A 20,825-nucleotide genomic window follows, 5' to 3' on the forward strand; every position below is an offset into this window, starting at 1 on the left:
ACATGTAGCACAGGTCTGGTAACATATTGTCCCAAGTTTCACAGCCTTCCATCTGCATCATGTCCCTGAAGGCACAATAGGTGTTGTTGTTGTTGCTGCTGTTGTGCACTATCAGGTCTCCTGAACCTTAGCCCATCACTCTGTCCACTACATAACGCTGGGTGCTGCCACCACTGCAAAAAAAACCCCACAATTCTGCTAGGAAATCTGATGCATGGAGAATGGGCTGCCAAAAGCATGATTCTGGTGGGCAACAAGGCACATGCTCCTAGCAGAATGACAGTGATGTTTATGGTGGCAGTCTGATAGAAACATCAGTAGTACAGCAGAAATGGCATCAGTGGCAAATTTGTCAGTAGCGGTAACACAGGAGAGGCTCTTTCTGGGCAAGTAATTTGGCCACTACACTTACTTGTCTCTGAATAAGACCTACTGAACTCAATGGGTCTGAACTCTACTTACGTTTAGTTAGACATGTGTAGGAGTGTACTTTAAAATCTGAGCTGCCAGTGTGATATAATGAATAAAGAGATGGACTAGGAGATCTGGGTTCAAATGACAGCTCAGCCATGGAAACTCACTAGTAAATCCCTTTCCTAATTACCTTACATACCTTGAAATCCTTATTAGGATCACTATACGTTAGATGTGACTTTTTGCCACATAATAACTGTAAAATGTAAGAAAACATAAAGTGTCAGTGTTATGATTAAATTTAAAGCTGTAATGAAGCAATTCTGAGTAAAAGACACATGTTCTTAATAGCCAAACAGAAGGCACTTCCCATGAATATACTCTGTTCTCCAACACAAAAGCAAAGAACTGTTTTTCTTTGCTTTTAAAATTCAGCATCTCCTGTACAGACTGCCAGTTGAGTGGTGGAACATTCCCCTCCCATGAGAAGCTTGGGGAACAAACAATATGAGCTTGAATTCATAAGAAGGTAAATATGATTTAATAGCCATTATCAAAACATGGTGGGATAAGACTCATGATTGGAATGTAATGACTGAAGGATTTAACTCGCTCAAAAGGAATAGACTAAACAGGAAGGCAGAAGTAGATCCATTGTTAAAGGCTCCCATCCACCACGCCAAGGCTCCCAAAAGCTTCCCTGGGGCCAAAGGGAGCCCTGGAGAGCCACAAAGGAGAGGGATAGAAACTTTAAAATACTTTAAATTAAATGCTTCCAGTGCCCAATATGGGTTATGCTGCACAAAGTTACACCAACTGGATTTTGCCCATTATTTATTAAGATGTCTTTTTAATAGTTGCTCAAGATGTTTGGGATGCCTATTAAATAACAGGAATCACTTTAGACTCTGGTTCAGTTCTTTGGAAAACAGCCTTATCTGATTCAGACTAATTTGGATTTTGCTCTGCTTCTGAATCTGATTTTTGTTCAGGAATACAAATTCTAGTGTGCCTCACACTGGAAATCGATGAAAGATTATAACCTTTTTCTGTGCCAGAATAATCAGCACTGAATGACATTTGCAGGTTCAGTAGCCACTTGCGTCTTGCTAGTCAGATTTCAGACAAATAGATGCTGGTTCTTCCACTATTGATGTTTACACTTACGATTTCTTGAAAAACAAATTTCCCTTTCAGAGCAGAACTGGATGAAATGAGCGTGGACATTTTCCAGTTTGCTTGGATAGTCTGCCAGATTTTGGATGAACAGGTGCAGAAAAGCAGCCTTTAGAGTTTGAATGGGACCGTTTTAAAAAATAATGCACAGATTGTCCCTTCTCTTTATGGGCAATTGTTATGAAAATGACATAAAGCATAGCAATAGATTGTGATATTATATTATATTGCAGACATTAGAGTGAGGAGAGATGGTATCTCCCACTGTGGGAAGAATGTATTTGACACTAAATGCAATGGGTCTGGGAAATTGTTATTTCCTGGAAATAGGAGACAAAGGTCTGCATTTTGCTAAGTCCCATTAGTCAGGATCCTAACATGTCAAATTTCTCAAGCAGCAGACCATTTGCGTGAATGGTTTAGTACTTGCAGAAGGAAGGATTCAGAACTGCACTGTGCAAATGGCAGTTGGGCTCTGTGAAGACCACTATATTTGCAGCAGCAACCCTAGGAGAAGTTGTGGATCCCATGTTACTGCTCTGACAAGGCTTTCCACGCAGTGGAAGGTGACAGGATCTTGGCCACTGAATGGGAACTTCACATTTTTCGTGCAAATCCCATTGATTCTGCGTGTCTGTGTCTAGCAACTGGATTTGTAACAAGCACAGAAGTCACCCACAAAGACTGTATCCCAGATAATACCTAGAAATACGTAGGATCAGGGAAGAATATCTATTTCTCACATTATATCAACCCAAAAATTAGTTATGATGAAAATGGGTCAGAGTTTGGACAGAACTGCAAAGTGTGTAAACTTGCATGATTTAAGCCTCTGCTTCAAAAGAGAATTGAACATTTTTGAAAAAAATCTGTGACAGTCCTTTTCAGATTAAATTTTTCTAGTTCAGTATTCCAGAACTCCTGGGATAAAACATTCCTTAATCTTCTATTATTTGTAGTGACATGCATAACAGTCAGAACGGGCAGTAAGAATGTTTGTCTTGCATAATGATTATAATATTCTTTGTGGTAAGAGGGAGTATGAAACTCTTTAACAGTTGAACAGTGAGGAACTAAGTATACCGATGTGGAATTATGGATTAATGAATAAACTTTGGTAGGTGGTGGGGTAAACAAATCTTTTATTTATGTTAATTGATTGAAAGCTCCAATAATCATATATTTTTTTTAAAATGTTGGTGTATATATATCATGTATAACTAATATATGTGCATATACATATGTCCAAAAAAGACTGATGTTTGTTTGCCTTAGTAACAATAAATCTCAGGATTTGAGATTAGTAATGTATCTGAATGTACTTTATCCTGTCATTTTAATACGGCTATTTTATTCTACAAAAGCATCCATTTATTTCTTTTTAGGTAGCTGAAAGCATTTAAATCAAATGCAATCACTTGAGAGATTGCTCTTTGAAAGAATGCAAGATGTTAAATCTGATTATTCAGTTGACTTCAAGCAGAGTGTTAAGAATATGATTGAATGATGAAGAAGGGCAACATACAAATTCAGATTAATATAATGAGATATCATTGAATACTTTACAGTATGCACAGGTTAATCATAACAGCAGACCCCAACAGGGTTCACAGAAGGTGCCTTCCTAAAGCTTAGAATATATATAGGGTTTCACATCTGTTCCACAAAAGAAGTGGAGCCATTGGATACATGGCATCCTTTCATGTATCCAACTGTGCTCTACTGCAGTTTGTTTGGGAGTTGAATATTTATGGCTGTGAGATCAGCTTATGTCCTTTTCAGAAGATGGGTGATTATGGTGATCAGTGTGTTTTTGTTGTGGGTGTATTGTTGTGATAAGAAGGAGAGATTATCTGCCACTGTGACGTCGTTAGCTGGTCTTTTATGTGTAGTGATCACCAGTCCTTGTGGCTGGGTAGAGTTCGTTGACCTTTTGCAGGCTGTATTTTTCAGTGCTTGGGAGCCAAGTTTTGTTGAGTTACAAACTTCCTTCTTTTTTGTTGAAATTCTGCTGATGTTTGCAATCAACCCACATATTGTGTAAAAGCGAACAAAAATCGTGGAACCAAAAGCCAGGACAAGATGGAGTAGACAAAGAAGTGGATAAGAGCAAACTAGGGCCTGGCCAGTGTAATCTTAGTCAAATTAAGAAAGCTCAGGCAGGTTCAGCCCATACCAATGATACCTTTACTGCCTCTCGTTTAAAGTCAAATTAATGTTTTACTAGGCTTTCTGCTAAGGGAAAACTAGAAGTGCACAATGCCAGGGACTTCTTTAGAATTCCTCCAAAACACCAAACATTTCTTCACACATTCCATCTTTTAAATAAAGGGCTGGGGAGCGGGATTATTGCAGCTATAAGAAGGAGGAGGGAAATGTTTAGGGCTATATCCCACAATTATTTAATAAATAAGATATTTATTGAAGTACCCACCACAGATATTACAGTGTGGAGTGATCTTGTTCAGGGTTGCAGCCATCTACACTACTCCTCTGTTTTGTCTGAGAATATTAGGTTCTCCCAGGGGACTTTTTTTAAAAAGAGAATACTGGGAGTTAAATAAAAAACAGCTAATGGCACATCCCGAGGCCATGCCTGTGTGGAAGACTAGGGACTCAGTTATACTGCTCATTCATATCGATTTCTTCTCCACAGTATTTTAATTCAGTTTCCAGTCATATGGTTTATATATCAGACCATTCATCTCATCATGTTTCATTTGTCATTCCATGTGTGAACAGATGTTTGTGTCCTCCACCTACCCAGTGGTCCCCTTTCATCTCTCTTCTAAGCATGGAGCTTTGATATGTGGTTCCTATAATAAAGTTTTCCCCCCTCCCTGTTCTCTTAAACAGTTTTTGCTAAAAATCAAGCTGGGAGCAGTCCTAGGGAATGACAGCGTTGGTTTCCAGTTTGCCATAATTCCACAACCCCTGAACAGGATTGCAGTCAGAGATCCCATGTGCCCAATGTTTCTTCTTCCTATCTACACCTTCTTTGTGACCAAAATAACACTGTTTTTATTAACAAGCACATGTGCGTGGTAATGATTAATAGGCTCTCCATGATACCCTTGGGATCCACAGAAACCTCTTCTTTTCTCTCTCTCCTTTTGTTTTTTTGTTATTGTTACAATATTTGGGTTATTCAGCTGCTTGAATGAGATCAGCAAACATGATTTATAACTTTAGATATCAAGTGCATTATGTAAAAAAACCCAACTAAATTATGGAGACTGACAAAGCAATGTCTGAAAACCTGAAGTGCTGGTTCTCTGCAGATTCTGAAATTCTTTTTGATTATGAGGCTTAAGTGATTGAAACAGAGCATGAATTCTGTTTTGTGTACTTTAAAGCTAAATCTTCCTTATAATGGATTTTTACTGTAGATGTTTCCCTTTCCTTTGGTAATGCTTAATGGAAGGGATTTTAATATATTTTCTGAAATACCAATTGGAATAGTTGTGTGTGTGTGCGCGCGCACGCACGCACACACACACACACACACACACACACACACACACACACACACACACACACACACACAACCCATGCCCATATATACCAAAAAGGAACATTGATCTTTGTGGTTTATGCATCTTATAACTGATGAGGGCCCAGGCTATCGAGGAACAGAGTCCACAAATAAATGAGTGTAAATTACTTACGAAAGAAGATAATAACTTAGGGTAGTGCAAAAGTATATAGACAAGATTAATGGCAGAAGACGAGGAAAACGGGAAAGCTTAGTGTCTCGTTCCAGGAAACTATTCAGACTCCAATCATTCAAATTTTCCTTATCACTAATTATGGAACATTCTAGAAATCAAAAGAAAGACTGTTGACTGCCGAGCTGAAAGAGAGGAACTGATTTTTCCCACCCTGGACTCTTGGATTCCTTGAACTAACTCAGTGCTTTTTCACACTGAGCGGGTGTGGTCCCCAAACCAGGCAGAGTAGGATGTCCACCTTGGGCTTCAGATGCTTGGAGATGGTAACAAAGGTTTCAAGAAGTAATTTGTGTGCTGCGCAGCCTGCCTTGCCCTCTCAGAGGTATTCAGATTTTGTGTTTTATCTGAGACAGGAAAATTACTTGGGCCAGTCTTGGATGGAGTTAAAATGGCGATTACGGAAGAACATATTGTATATAATGTCTGTGTTGTACCAACCCTGTGACTACATTTGCAGCCCTTCTCCTTGAAGCCCTGGCATCTCTGACCAAGATGGATTAGACACACCAATATAGACATAATGTCTACAAACTGGTAGAGCACTTCAGTGTGCTAATGTCAAGAAAACCTTGGAATTAATTACTGTCAATTGGAGCTGAGTTGACAGCATATTATAACAACAAAAGCAAGGACAGTAATAATTAATACAAAGATGTACTCCACATAAATTCATTTTACCATCACAATTACTAAACATTTCTAGACATCAGGATCTGGTCACATTTCAGGTAGTTTTACACATGTTAACCATTCTGCACATATGTAGTCACTATTCTACATGTGTAGTCAACGTAAGCATTCTGCTGAAACCATAAAGAGCTGTGGTGTGAGCCAGAACAATCTTTTCAACTAAAAGGAAGGAAGGACATAGTATGGATAATAATACTTGATTGATAGACTGAGGATAGGACTACATGACAACCGAATTGAGAATTTACTCCTTGTAAAGATGAACCAGGGAATTCAGGTTTTCCCAGGTCTGTTTGCATTCACTGGCCACACAGGTGGAGAGGAGGAAAAGCCTTGTTTGCTGTTTGTTTACAGTTCTATTTATAACCCTGCAGGTGGTGCCGCTACAAAAGAACTACCTAGTATGCTGTAAACAAGAGTAAAGAAAAGTTTCCTTCCTCATTTCTTCATCTTATCTTTTTTAAAAAACAAACAAACTCTTGCCTACGGAGCAAACTTGGAATCAAACTCGGGACTTGGACCCAAAAATCTGCCAGCATCTCTAAGGGGTACTCTCTTCAAACATCAGCAAAAAGAGAGCTGCATGCACAGTGGAGCTTTTCATAGGTGATTACAACAGATAAGATTTGGGACCAATCGATTTATTTTGCTGCAATGTTTCAGGAGGTGGGATGGAATCCAGACAGCTTATGCAGAACTAAATCTGTGAGTCTTTAAGATGCCACAATACTTTAGTTTTTGTTTTTATCTTCTTGCTGTACATGTTGAAACAAATGTACACAACGATGTCTTTGAAAAGCATTAGATATATAATTGTTCTCTTGTTTTTCGAGGATATGAGTAAAGTTGCAGTGAAAATTATTTTCTTCAAATATACTTTGCTAGCCTTAGTCTTATGATTGCAACTACATTTTACCTGCTGAAGACAATCATGTCATTAATTGACAAAAATGTTTTTTTGTGGAAGGGAAATAATTGCTGTGTTGTGAATGCAATTCAGACAGTGGCTTTGGATTCATGTTTGTTCCTTCTCCAGTCAGGCCCTCTGAAACTGGTGTCCAATTAGTTTAATATTAGCATTGGATTAATGGTTTGGTTGCTTTTTATAATTCTTACATTCATGAATTCCTGTTTATTTTGAATCAAACCAATGTTTACTTCTAAATAGAGTAGATGGATAGGATCAATGAAACTTATGTATAGTGTTGTCTTAGCAAGTCCCATTCATTCAGTCCATCTGCTCATCTTCTATTGCTAGGACAGATAACTGAATGTGTCCCTTAGTTGAGTAATCTCCTACCCTCTGGCATCTTTCAGTTATACTATTTGTATATGTGTGGAATCCGTTCGGCATTGTGATAATCTCATATACTTGTTGGAGGATATGGCAATCAAAGGTCTTTTTGATTGCTTAGGACCTGTGAGTACTGAATGTGTGGAGAAACTTCTGAGAATGCATGGGCTAGCCCCACTCCTAGAGCCTGGCATATATACCATCTGTTACAACCACTGGCTCACATGTTATAGCTGGCATGGATCCCTAAATATATTTAGAAGTAAGCACATATGGCTCTATCTTCACACTTCCATGGGAAGCCTGATTGACATATGGCAGATACATTCAGGTTAATATGTTAATTAAGGACCATAACCAGGATGGTAGTATCTAAGACATCGTTGGACAACTTTGTGTCTCCAGATGTTGTTGGACTTTTAGTTAGTTAGTTAGGCATCCTTCAGTCTCGAAAGATTATGGTAACGTGCTCTGTGTGGAGGACTTGGAACAGCGTCTAGTGTGGCTGAGGAGGCCAATTTGAGAGTGACAATCCCTTCCACACTGAAGACAAATCCAATCTGTCCCCTGTCCAGCTCCCTGGTTTTGCTGCTTTTGTGACTTCCCCTTTGCCTCAGCCTGCTGGGCAAGGGTCTCTTCAAATTGGGAGAGGCTGTGATGCAGTGCCTGCCTCCAGGCTGAATGCTCAGATGTCAAGGTTTCCCATCTGTTGAGGTCTATTCCTAAGGCCTTCAGATCTCGCTTGCAGATGTCCTTGTATTTCAGCTGTGGTCTCCCTCTGGGGTGATTTCCCTGCACTAATTCTCCATACAGGAGATCCTTTGGAATCCGACCATCAGCCATTCTCATGACGTGCCCAAGCCAACGTAGACGTCGCTGTTTCAGTAATGTATTCATGCTGAAAATTCCAGCTCGTTCTAGGACTACTCTGTTTGGGACTTTGTCCTGCCAGGTGATACCAAAAATCTGTCGGAGGCAATGCATGTGGAAGGTGTTCAGCTTCCTCTCCTGCCGTGCACAAAGGGTCCAGGACTCACTGCAGTACAGGAGTGCTTAGGACACAGGCTCTATAGACCTGGGTCTTTGTATGTGTCACCAGCTTCTTATTGAGCCATACTCTCTTTGGGAGTCTAGAGAACATGGTGGCTGCTTTGCCAATGCGTTTATCCAGCTCGACATCCAGAGAGAGGGTGTGAGGATGTTGGACTACGATTCCCGTAATACATCAAAAGGGGTTTTTGACTAGGCTATGGCTACTGGGAGCTATAGGTTTTTTTAAAGGTAGTCTATAGGTCCCCACCACTGATCAAAGAAAGAGGGCTAACAGGCATGTTCTCAGAAGACCCTTCACATATTTGTTACCAAATATCTAGGTTGTTTTCATAAAATGAAGATATGAAGCATACAGGAATTGCTATGGAAATTTTATGACAAATGGCTTAAACTAAATTATGACTTTAAAAAATATTTTAGTTAGCGTTTTTATGCATAGCAATAGTGTAACAAGGAAATTTGTAAGATTTATTCCAAGCTTTGTAAACATACAATCTCATTTTTAAAATATACTGTATTTCACAAACCAGCTATTATAAGCCAAATAGCATCTGCAGTCACTTTCTGGGTTATGTATTTGTTCTTTTTTTGGCAGAATCTATTGTGTGAATGTGGAGGTTTATTTTTCCCATTTTTGTTAATGCATTGTACACACTAACAGTGTATAAATATCATCCTCTTTGATTCAATCCGTATTATTTGTCTTACAAATCACAAGTTGATTTGTAGCCCTTCCAATTCATTTTCTATTAACATGTTTTTAAAATGTCTGCAAATTTTGATTCATCCAAATAATGAAGAATCATGAAAATGGAGACTCTAACCCAAGATGGGGGTGAGGATGGCAGAGCTCAGTGACATTAGCTACTGCGCCATCTCCAGTGTGCATGCAAAGCTCTCAGCAATTTACTTGCTTCTTTTCTTCTTCTCTCCTTGCTCAGAGTCATACAGTTAGATAACTTAGGTCCTCTTACCAATGTGGACGCCGCTCAAATCCTGCATAATGGCATAACTTTCACACACAGAAGCATTCAGTCAATTGAATTGAAATCTGCAGCTGAACTAAAAGCAAAAAACAAACAAATAAAAAACCACTGCCCAATGCACACCCACCCTGCCTCCAGAAAATTAAAATGAATAGCAGTCTCACTCTGTTCTCTAATACTGCACACTCTTCTCACAAAATGGTCATCGATCACAGGGGCAAAGGTTCTGTGGTTCAAGTCTCCAGGAAAGCCCAGAATTTTCATTGGTGCTTGAGTTGTCAATCTTCTTCTGCTTTGGGTTTCCTCTTTGTTTTTTGTTTTCCATTTGTTACAGTATTACTTCAATTTTCCAAGAGAGTGGTTTTTAAAAACAATTCTCAGCTTTTAAAATTCCCAAAGTTGCCGAGGCAGTATCCGCAGCTTCAGAGAGGTCCAATTAGATTTGAGCACCACTTCAGAATTCCTTAATTTGCTTTATATAAGTTTGGAACAGAACAAATGCCCCCATTTTGCTTCATTTTCCAGATGAATTCTGAATCCAGAGCAAATCCTTAGTACAAACTGGTATGGAATAGCTAAGAGTTTGTTTCAGTCCTCATTTGCTGAGCTGTAGCTCACCATGATTAGTTTCTCTGCCAATATTATCCTCCAAACATTTTGATACAGATTTCCAACATGAGGTGTTCATATGGACTATGGAATGCCCTCCCAACTGAGATTCGTCTGGTGCCGACACTGATGACATTTCGGCGCCAGGTCAAAACCTTCCTGTTCCAGAAGGCTTTTAATTGAAATAATATTAGCTGTGGGTCCGATGGCAATTTTTATATATACAATGGTGCCCCGCATAACGAGCGATTCGTTTTAACGATGAATCTGCATAGTGATGTGGGTTTTTTTGCGATTGCATTGTGCTGTTTCTAATAGTAAAACATCGCTTCGCGATGATCGGTAAGCGTTTCGCTTACTGATTTTTGCATAGCGATGTTTTTTTAACAGCTGATCGATGGTTCCAAAATGGTCGCCGGGTAAAGAAAATGGCCACCCACTGTGTTTTTGCGCCCTTTCCTCGCTTACCAGGCAGCAAAAATGGTGGCCGCATGGTGAGTCTTTTGCCCATAGGAAAGCATTAAACGTGTTTTAATGTGTTCCTATGGGCTTTTTTGCCCCACATAGCGACAAATCCACATAGCAACGATTTTTTCGGAACAGATTATCGTCGCTATGTGGGGCACCACTGTATTTTCATTGTATTTTCATTGTTCTAAATTTTATTGTATTTTAAATGTTGTTAGCCGCCCAGAGACCTTTGGGTAGTGTGGGCGGCATATAAATTAAATAAATAAATAAATATGTTTTTTAAGTTTTTACTATAAATTGTATCCCTGCCCTCATAAGGAAGGTAGGCCTTCCTTTAGGCATTTCCTTAATTGACAAATATCAGGGTTAAGAATGACAGAGCTCCTGATTAGAGATGGGATTATTCATATTTGTATACGAATATCCACACACAGGTGGCAAAAACGAGGGTCCATCCCCATGGGGCTGGATGGTCCACTCATCAATCTGCCACTGCCGTGGACACCGTGATTCTTCCAATGGCTCTGCTGATTGACATCTACGAGCCACTCTTCAACCTTGCACCAAGGCTTGTTCTCCCGCCTCCTGCCAGGAGTGGTTATCTGATCGTGGTCTGCAGAGCCATTGGAAGAATTATGGCATCTGCATCAGCGGCGGATTGGTGAATGCACCATCGGGCTGGACCCTCGTTATCACCACCTATGCGGGGATATTTGTATTCATATACGAATACCCCATCACTACTCCTGATCTGATTAACTTTTCTCCCCTTTGGAAATACAAATGTTTGCATGAAATTTGAATCTCAATCATCCCAACTCTGAATGAATCTGTAGTACATGGAGGAAACCGTAAGGCACATTGTGGATCAACCTGTCATGGGCCGTGGGCCGTGGGCCATGGAAAACTCCCTGACTTCAACATTTCCTATTTACTTATAAGAACGAGTGTGTGCTTACCATAAAGCCAAAATTTGTCTGGCTTCACTTAATCCATTGCCGTTTCCTTCTTCCTCTTTAGCAATGTTAATCATGATCTAATGTTTCATTAAACAAATCTCTGTAATCTCAAAGGCTTCTTCATAATTCCTACTTCTTGCTACTCCCTTTTAGTTTAGGCCTCACAGGGAACTCACAAGATACTTGTGAGGCATTTTGAAAAAGAGGATTCTTGTCAGATAGATACATTCATTTAAAATCAGGAACAACTTAAATCCCCATGTTTAATTACTGGCCAGAGGAAATTCCATTTTTGGTCCACTCTCATGCCACCTGTTCCTGGAACCTCTTCAAGTCTGAATTGTGTCCTTGGTCTGAAAGAGGTTCCTTACAATTCATGTATAATATGCTTCCTTCCTATCTGCCTCACTCTGGGGTGTCACAAATACATTGTAGTTTGTGCTGCTGTCATCCCTGATAGGCCACTTACATAATTGCATATGGACATATTGAACACAACAGAGAAAGAATTCAATGGAAATCAGTGGCTGTATCCTGGGATTGTTCATCAGCAGCACTTATGTTCACGTCCACGTGTGTCTATGCAGTTTTATATACAGAAACTGTGCCAGTGCTGCCAACCTTGACTGATCTCTAATGCCGATAGTGGAAAATTAATTCTTTATAGATATGTAAACCTCCAAATGACTTGTGTGACTGCCCTGTGGTACTATGCACCAGTGTCCCACCAGTTGAATTCTTTCAGTTTATTGTTCAGCATTAATGGCTCCTTGTTGTGAATCCATGTTGGATAAACTACATTGCAATGTAGACCTGTACAAAGTGTGTATGTATTACATGCCACCAAGTTGGAACTGTCTCACATGGGCCCTCATAGGGCTTTCAAAGTAAGTGATATACTGTATGTAAGGATTGTTTTTATCATTTCCACCCCAACCATGAGTTTCCATGACCTGCAATGAGGGATTTAAACACAGCTCTCCTGAGTCTTAATGCACCTTTCTATCCACTACACCATGCCAGGTCTCTGCACAAAGCAATACCTCTTGATACTTTTGTTTGAAATAGCTGCTTGGGCGCATTGTTCCCAGAAACATGGAATTTCCAACTTACGGCAAAGGACCTTCCCTTCTGATAGAATGATGAAATAAGATTTGCTGAATTTCCAATCTTCTTTCTAGAATCTGCCTTGTTTTCTAGAACTGAAATTCCAGGGTAGAAAATGAAGCTTGCAATGGACAAGGTAGAACATGGACAGAGGTCTCCTGAAACTTTCCCAGGTGGATCATATAATGTACTCTTAATTCTTTGCCATGACTTTACTGGTGACTTGAATAGTAATACTCTGATGGATGGAAAAATCTGTTAGTATTATTTTCTCTCACATTTAGATTTTTTTTAAAAAGAAATATCTTGTTGGTTGTTGTGGGTTTTTTGGGCTCTTTGGCCGTGTTCTGAAGGTTGTTCTTCCTAACGTTTCAACAGTCTCTGTAGCCTCTGTAGTTGTTGGATCAGCTTTGTCCTTTTCAGGAGATGGGTGATTATGGTGATGATCCCAGCCACAGGGACTGGTGATCACTACACACACAAAAACAGCTAACGGAACCCATCAATCACAGTGACAGATAATATCTCTTCCTTATCACAACAATACACCCACAACAAAAAAACAATAATCACCATCCAACAGCTATAAATACTCAACTCCCAAATAAACTGCACCAGAGCACAGAGTGCTACTCCTGTCCTCTGAAGATGCCGGCCACAGAGACTGTTGAAACGTTGGGAAGAACAACCTTCAGAATACGGCCAAAGAGCCCCAAAACCCGACAACAACCATTAGATCCCGGCCACGAAAGCCTTCACAAATACAAGTATCTCGTTCTTTCTATCCTAACTATGTGATTTTTGGTAAACTTAAAAAATATGAACTGAAAAGAAATGTTAATCTCTTTGCATTGTTCAGATTCAGTAGGTACATTGGTCCACAGTGAGATAGTTGTACCTACCTGCTATATATATTTCCTAAAGATGGGGAGTACCTTAGGAAAAAGAAGTGTCACCCTGTGAAGGACAGGAGGCTAGTGAGCCGTCCTCAACAAAAAGTGTACAGGAGGAAATGTATGGATGTGCCGAGGGTGTGCTTATAGAGATAGAGGAGGAAGGTGTAAAGGAGAAGAAGGCGATAGAAGTGTGTCTGGTGGAAGACAAGGAGGAGGATAAAGGGGAGGAACAGGATCTGATAGTGTGGGAGGAGGTTATAAAAGAGTGAGATGATGCGTGGGAATTTAGAGGAAAAACAGACCAGACACGAAAATGTACTAGAGATTGCGTGGTACAAACAGAAAGGAATGAGGAGGTACTGGACAGGTTTGGTGATTTGTTCAAGGATTTTTCCAACCTGAAGACCGGTGGAGGATTACTCCCGGATCTAGGCTTGCCTAGAAGTGCAGGGAGAGGGGTGAGACCACTAGAATGGACGGTTGTCATCTACCCTTGCAACCAAGGTGGAGGGAGGAAAGTGATCCATTCCAGTCCCTCTTACAACAATCCACCTCTTGAAGGGGACTGGGAGAGACATCCTTGTTGTGGGATAGTGTGTACGGTAAGGAGTACCCCCTTGAAGGTGATAACCAATCGCGAGCGCTTTGGTCCAGCCCCAATGTAAGGAGTGACCTGTTTACGCCTGAAATTAAGATCTTAAGTTACAAGACAATACCTGAGCTGAGCTGTTTTGATCTGTTTAATTTGGTTGACTCAGAAGTTGATGTTAATAAAGTTGAGTCTGTTGGATTTTCAAACCCACCTCCGTCTATTATTCCTGCCAAAATGAGGGAACCGTCACCTGCTCATGAAGAACCCGATCACACACACCCAATTCATAATTAGCTTGGTTGAATGTACAAGTAGTCTAACCCAATTTTTAAGAGTTCCTCCCCAAAAGTCCTGAATCCCATTTTTAATTTTAATTTTAAAAATCTGAATATGGAAAATATGAGATGTTAGGGAATTCTTTGACTGTGCAGCAAGACCTGAACAAAATGTGACACCACATCTAGAGTTGGATTAAGACTTAGGAGGTGAATTTTGAAATCTACACTAGCCATCAGTCCAATCCAAACTGGAAGATACAGTAGGTATTGTGGTCGAGTAGAATTCCCACTTCTGCAATCCTTCTCCAACCATTGGGAGTGATTGTCACTCACCTCCAGTCCTTTGTCCATCTAGCGAGCCTATTTAGATCAGCAGGAAGTGAAACCTATGTGGAGGGTATATCAGGGGTCTCCTACCAACTCTCCTCAATCTGAAGAAGCTACTTGGATGAGTATATAAAACATTTTTTTATCTTTTATCAATTTATTTATATATTTTATCTATAAAACATTTCAACCTAATAATAATAAGAAAGAAGACCAGTTGCCATGACTCAGCTTCCAGATAACCTCACCTGGATAACTGAGAATATTCACAGATAGGTCCCTGATGAGGGTTTGTATTCACCACAAGCTTTAGCTAATGTTAGCTCTTGTATAGATAGGATTTCACCTTGCTTTTACCAGGTAATCTTCAGCCAGTCACTAACAACTAGTTCCATTAAGCTTGAGTCCAATCTCCGACGTAGAGAATTTCCCCTGCCTAAAGGTCCCATCCAGTTCAACATCCAGGATACAGTTTGTAAGTTCCACTTTGGCTAAATTAGGCTTTCAAGGGTTAATTTGTCTGTAGTTCAGTTCCATCCTCAAAGAGAAAGGGAGTTCCAAACAGTGATTCAAGGCCATTGATTCTAGGAATTTTGCCAGTGCCTTAGATAGCTGTTACACATACCATAGACAGATTTTGTTTTTCAAAGTTATCAGTAGTATTTTCAAGAAAAAAAAATTCTTAAGTCTTAATACCAAACTTCCTTCCTTTATGTATAATTAAGTGTTTCATTAATATCCAATTTATTTTCCTTGTGTCTCCCTCCGTCTCCTCCTCTCCCCAGCTTCTCTGTAGGAGAATGATGATGGAGAGCTGTGAGATGCTATTTCTGCTGTAGAAGTTGTCTTCTCCAGGGATAGTAAATAGATACAGTTTTTAAAGATGTTTCTCACCCGTTTGTAGCACAATGTTAATTAGGCTGCTTTATTGCTTCTTCATACCCGGCTGCTGACGACTTGCAAGCAAAGTAGTTCAGCTGCTTGTTTCTGCCCGCTGGTCGATTGGGGAGTTTCTTGGATCAAACGTGGGTAACCACCATTGACCCATGATCAGCAGGCTTCTCCCCATTTCACCACCTCTTCAGGGTGGTTTTAATCCCCTGGGGGTCCCAAACAGGTCAGAATTCAGCCCAGGAGACGGAGCCCCGTTCTCCTGCTGCTGTCTCATCGCAGCGTCAAGCCGGAAGTCAGGATTTTGTTCAATATTACTGTGTGCTGCTCTTGTGTTATTTCTAAGTAATGATCAGGAATAGCAGGAGTAGTAATTGTTAATGTCTATAAAATTAGATATTGGCAGTACAAGTTTCTAAGGGGTAGCTGTGTTAGTATATTCCAGATAACCAAGAAAGATCCCGTGACATCTTAGAAATGAACCCACTTTATTTGGCATACTCTTTCTTGGTTTATAGTGCATTCTTCAGATACGGGGAGCTATACTCCATAAGGGACATGGTGGAGCTACGGGTTTAACCGCAGAAGCCTCTGTGCTGCAAGGTCGGAAGACCAGCAGTTGTAAGATCAAATCTACGCGACGGAGTGGGCTCCCGTCACTTGTCCCAGCTCCTGCCCACCTAGCAGTTTGAAAGCATGTAAAAATGCGAGTAGATAAATAGGTACCACCACGGTGGGAAGGTAACAACATTCCGTGTCTAGTCGCGCTGGCCACATGAACATGGAAACTGTCTTCAGACAAACACTGGCTCTGTGGGTTGGAAACGGGGATGAGAAGCCCCTCTAGAGTTGGACACGACTGGACTAAATGTCAAGGGGAACCTTTTCCCTTTACCTATACTTCATAAGGGCAGCAAATTGTTACCACTTTATTTTTGGTATTATGATATAGATATATAATATATTATATTATATTATATTATATTATAATATAATATAATATATTATAATATATTATAATATAATATAATATAATATAATATAATATAATATAATATAATATAATATAATATAATATAATATAATGTTTGAAAAAATCATTTTGTTCCTCTTTGCAGCTCATCGTGTGTGGGGGGTTTCCTGCCTTAGGTGCCAGAGTAACTTGGCTGGATTTGGACACTAAGCATCTTGACTTGGCAGGGCAAAGGGCATTTGCTGCTGTGCTTCAGACTATGCTGAGCTGTGCTTTGGCCTTTCCAACAGTTTGCACTACTTACTTAGACTGTGTACCTCCTGGCAAGAGTAACCATCTGCATAATCAAGGCGTAAAAGTAGGAAAGAGATGTTGTGTACAACATGAAAATGAGATATCTCCTGGGATTCGTTGTGGTTCATTTTTGTAATTGAAGAATAAAATGTCTATGCAGTTTTTTTGTTTTTTGTATGTGGAGTTCCCAACTTGTGGAAAATGAACTGATACTATTAAAATATAATCTTAGCAACCACTGATTTTTTTTTTTGGTTTGCATCAAAGTGCTTGCCTGCTTTTAGCAGTACAAGTATAGGTTTGATCACTAATTAGGTCCATGCACTTTTCTATTTTAGATGGTTTTTTGGCCCCATTAAACGAGCAGACGCCGAGAAACAACTGCTATACCCTGATAACCAGGAGGGAGCTTTTCTAATCAGAGAAAGTGAAAGTCAACGGGGAGAATTCTCACTTTCAGGTATCTTTCTCCTGGCAGATATGTGACATTTTCTTTCAATTTCTACAGTGTTTGTTCATGTATAATCTATAATTGCTTTTTCTTCAAGAATGCATGGATGCCAACTGGCAACAACTACTGGCTCCCAAGCACCCTTTTTATTGTTTTAATTGCTCCTAATTTATAAATATGTGCATTCATGTATGAACCAGTCTTATCAAATATTTTTGAGAGGCTTTGAAAATCATGTCTCAGGCAGGGACTTAGTGGCTGTTCAGTGAGCTCAGCTTTGAGTCCATTAGGACAGGATGCAGATCCAAAATGTCCCTCCAACACTTTGCCCCACAAGAGAAGGGGCTTTCTCAGTTAGAATGGAAAATATATATATATATTTTAAAATTAATATTTCCCATTCATTTACTGCAAGATTATAAATTAAATGTGCACATATCTTTCATTTCCCCATTACCAAGAAGAAACTGCAGGTGGCAGAAGATTTTTTGTTTCTGTTCCTCTTCAAATTGTGTCCATGTGAATATGTGTGACTCAAAAGTATGCCTTTTGAAAACTGCACACAAATGCTTTAAAGTATTTTGGGGGAAATAGATACTAATTATTTACATTAATAAAAATAGACAGTACAATATATACAGTTCTCCAGACATGAAATGAAAACATTTTTCACCCAATACAAACCAGGAGCGGAAAGAAAATTCAGGTGAGATTTTTAGAAATGCAAAATAATTGAGACTGAGAGATTGTCACCATCCTGTTTTTAAAAGGTGGACCACACTACATTTGTGGTTATGCCTCATATATTCTGTTGCCCCCGGCTTCCTAAAGCTCAAGAAGACTTTTCTGTTTCAGAAAACTTTTTCATATTATGCAGCCATGTTTTGATGCGGTGAATGAGATTGCAATACTATTGTTCAGTATTTACATTTTTATTTTTGTATACAAATGATTGTTGTGTATGCTTGTGAGTAGTGCTGATACATACAGTAGAACTGATCTATAAACCTTTGAATAATGAATGAATAAAGTTGATCAATAAAGATTAATAAAAAATAATTGAATAAAACATTTAAATTGGCAACGTCTACACTTCCCTTTCATACCAGCTTCATTATATAATCACATTTTTTCTGTTGTTATAGAATGTCAACTTGAAACTGACTTATAGTAACCCTTATAGCATCTCTCTCTCTCTCTCATATGGGTGCAAGAGAAAGTGTATGTGTGTGACTGTAGTTAAAGGCAAGGTTTCATAATTTATTTAGGAGTGAAATCTTGCCTTTGACTAAAGTCACAGAAACATATGAGTATGTGTGTGTGTGTGTGTGTGTGTGTGTGTTAGAGAGAGAGAGAGAGAGAAGTTGAACTACAGGAAGAGATTATGAAATAACAAGCTTTGTGTGACCCCCTATGTATCCTCCATTGGTGGCTGGCAATAATTGGACATTTGTTTCAAGAAAACAGCTTTATATAGGATTGCAGGATATGCAACTTCAATCTATGGTGTCAATCATTTTACCTACAAGTTCTGTAACAGCTATAACGTGGACTGATATGTCCTATAGATGTTTTATAGAATATATAGCAAAGCACTGTTATGTGTAATAACAGTCAACTTGCCATTTTGAATGTTTTTAGAAACTGCAGAATCATAAAAATTTCATCACCAGGTGGGGGTGGGTGGGTCTCTTTCACTCTCATTCTAGCTGTGTTCAAGATTTATAACCTGAAAGCTGGTATGACTATAACCATGGTAGGAATGGGGCTGCCCTATATAAGTTCTACCCTATATCCACTCCGTTGGGATGTCAATCACATCTTCACATTTTCAGCAACAAAGACCTGAAGGAGCATTTGTAATGTGTCGTGTTGAACGCACATACAAGCCCCTCTCAAGATATTGATGCTGAACATGGGAAAGTTTTATTGACATTTTGGGTAAATGTTGCTGGTGGGACTTACATCACACCCCCAGCCCTATCTCCCCATGGTTATATTCCTAACCAATTTTATGCAGAATTTTTAAATAGGATTTTTCTCTCACTCCCTTCTACTCTTTTGTGTCTGAATAAACGTGCTCAATGTGAGTATATATTCTATATGGATACACACAATACTATCGGATTAAGCCACTCATATGTACTTCGGAGGACAGTTTTCTGACTGGATAATTGGTCATACAATCAATTATGCTGATGAAGTGTCTAATATGTGCCATTTCTGTGCTTGCAGCAGACAGTTTTTCTGTTTATCTTGGCAGTGTGGGATGGAGATGCTGTGAAGCACTACAGAATCAAGCGAAAGGACAGTGGTGGCTTTTTTGTGACCAGCAGGAAAGCTTTCCCAACCTTGAATGATTTGGTCAGACACTACAGTAGTTCCAGTGATGGGTTGTGCATAAAGCTTGGGAAGCCATGTATAAAGGTAAAGTCGTTTTCCCCCACCTTTCAAATACAGAGAAACATTTGGTTGTTGAATTGATATGTACTCAGCCTTCCCCCACTGCCCATGATGATTACTTTAGGAACTCATACATGGCTGCACCATTTCATTCTCAGAGGTGGCATATCTATTTAAAAAAAGCCATGTTCTTTTGGACAAATAATTGTGTGGCTACAAGGGGCGGGGGGAAAGAAGCATGCCAGTCAGTGATTTATGAAGTCACACAATAAAGTAAATCTATATTGAGATGAAATCACCAAGCTCATAACTCTACTTGTCAATATGTACCAGCTGAAAACAACAGCTCCCAACCTCATCTGGTTCCTAAAGGCAATATTTCATTGTTTTGAAAACTTGTGTAGTTGGTTTCCCAATCTAGATATATTTTAATCTTCCACATTCCAAAACAATCACTCAGGCTCACAAAGCTATTACTCAAGGTTTTCAACCTTTCGCTGTGACACTGTTTCAGACGCTGTGGCCTCAAATTGTGAATGTGTACACTATGGGAGTGAGACCGGATCTCCTTCAACTCACTGTATGCCACATCTTAACCTCTGTGGCAGAGATTTTTGCTGTCACAGTTCCTCCTGAATTTTGGCAGCAACTACAGTGGTTATTTCTGGCACAGGCAGGGCAGAATGTCCTTCTGATCCAGAACGAGACATTTTTTGTTGTGCAACATTCAAAAGGCTATCAGCAACAGGAAAATAGTGCTCCTCTCTAGAGGTGCTTCATGCTGCCTCAGTGAAGTGGGGTCTCCTGGAAAGCAGCTTGTTGTCTTCATAGTAGGAAGCACCTGGTAATCCCTCATACAAAGACATGTCTGCTCACAAGAAGGACTGCTTTGTTTAGCAGCCACAACTTCTGTTTAGCACACTGTGGCCAAAATCCTATTGCATAATTACACCTGTGGACAACAAAGAGTGTAACTTGCAGCAGCTGCTCACTGCTAATTAACAAGTTCTAGTGTGGATTTTCTGGAACATCTCAAGTCACATGCTGAAAAATTCCAGCAGGGATTTTAAAATGAGCAATGAGAAACCTCTGTGAGTTACACTGTTTGCCTTCTGCAGGTGTAACTATGCAATAGGATTTTGAGCTGTCTCTTTAAAAAAGGTAGAATAAAGTGCTGTCTTAGTGACAGGCAGAGTAGTTTTAAAAGATGGCCAATTTTATGTGATGTTA

The 20,825-nt window shown here is 39.6% G+C and overlaps 2 protein-coding genes across 2 annotated transcripts in view; one reads left to right on the plus strand and one right to left on the minus strand.

Moving 5' to 3' along the window:
• Positions 1-20,825, minus strand: part of LOC144586492 (uncharacterized) — a 1,082,363-nt gene that overhangs the window by 361,602 nt on the left and 699,936 nt on the right. The gene's annotated exons all lie outside the window — the stretch shown is intronic.
• Positions 1-20,825, plus strand: part of FRK (fyn related Src family tyrosine kinase) — a 50,193-nt gene that overhangs the window by 6,234 nt on the left and 23,134 nt on the right. The window contains exons 2-3 of the mRNA XM_020810843.3: positions 17,080-17,201; positions 19,456-19,619. Coding sequence (XP_020666502.3) covers positions 17,080-17,201; positions 19,456-19,619 — 286 coding nt within the window. The remainder of the gene's footprint in view (positions 1-17,079; positions 17,202-19,455; positions 19,620-20,825) is intronic.

The sequence above is a fragment of the Pogona vitticeps genome, chromosome 1 (assembly GCF_051106095.1).
Source record: "Pogona vitticeps strain Pit_001003342236 chromosome 1, PviZW2.1, whole genome shotgun sequence".
Taxonomy (NCBI): Eukaryota; Metazoa; Chordata; class Lepidosauria; order Squamata; family Agamidae; genus Pogona; species Pogona vitticeps.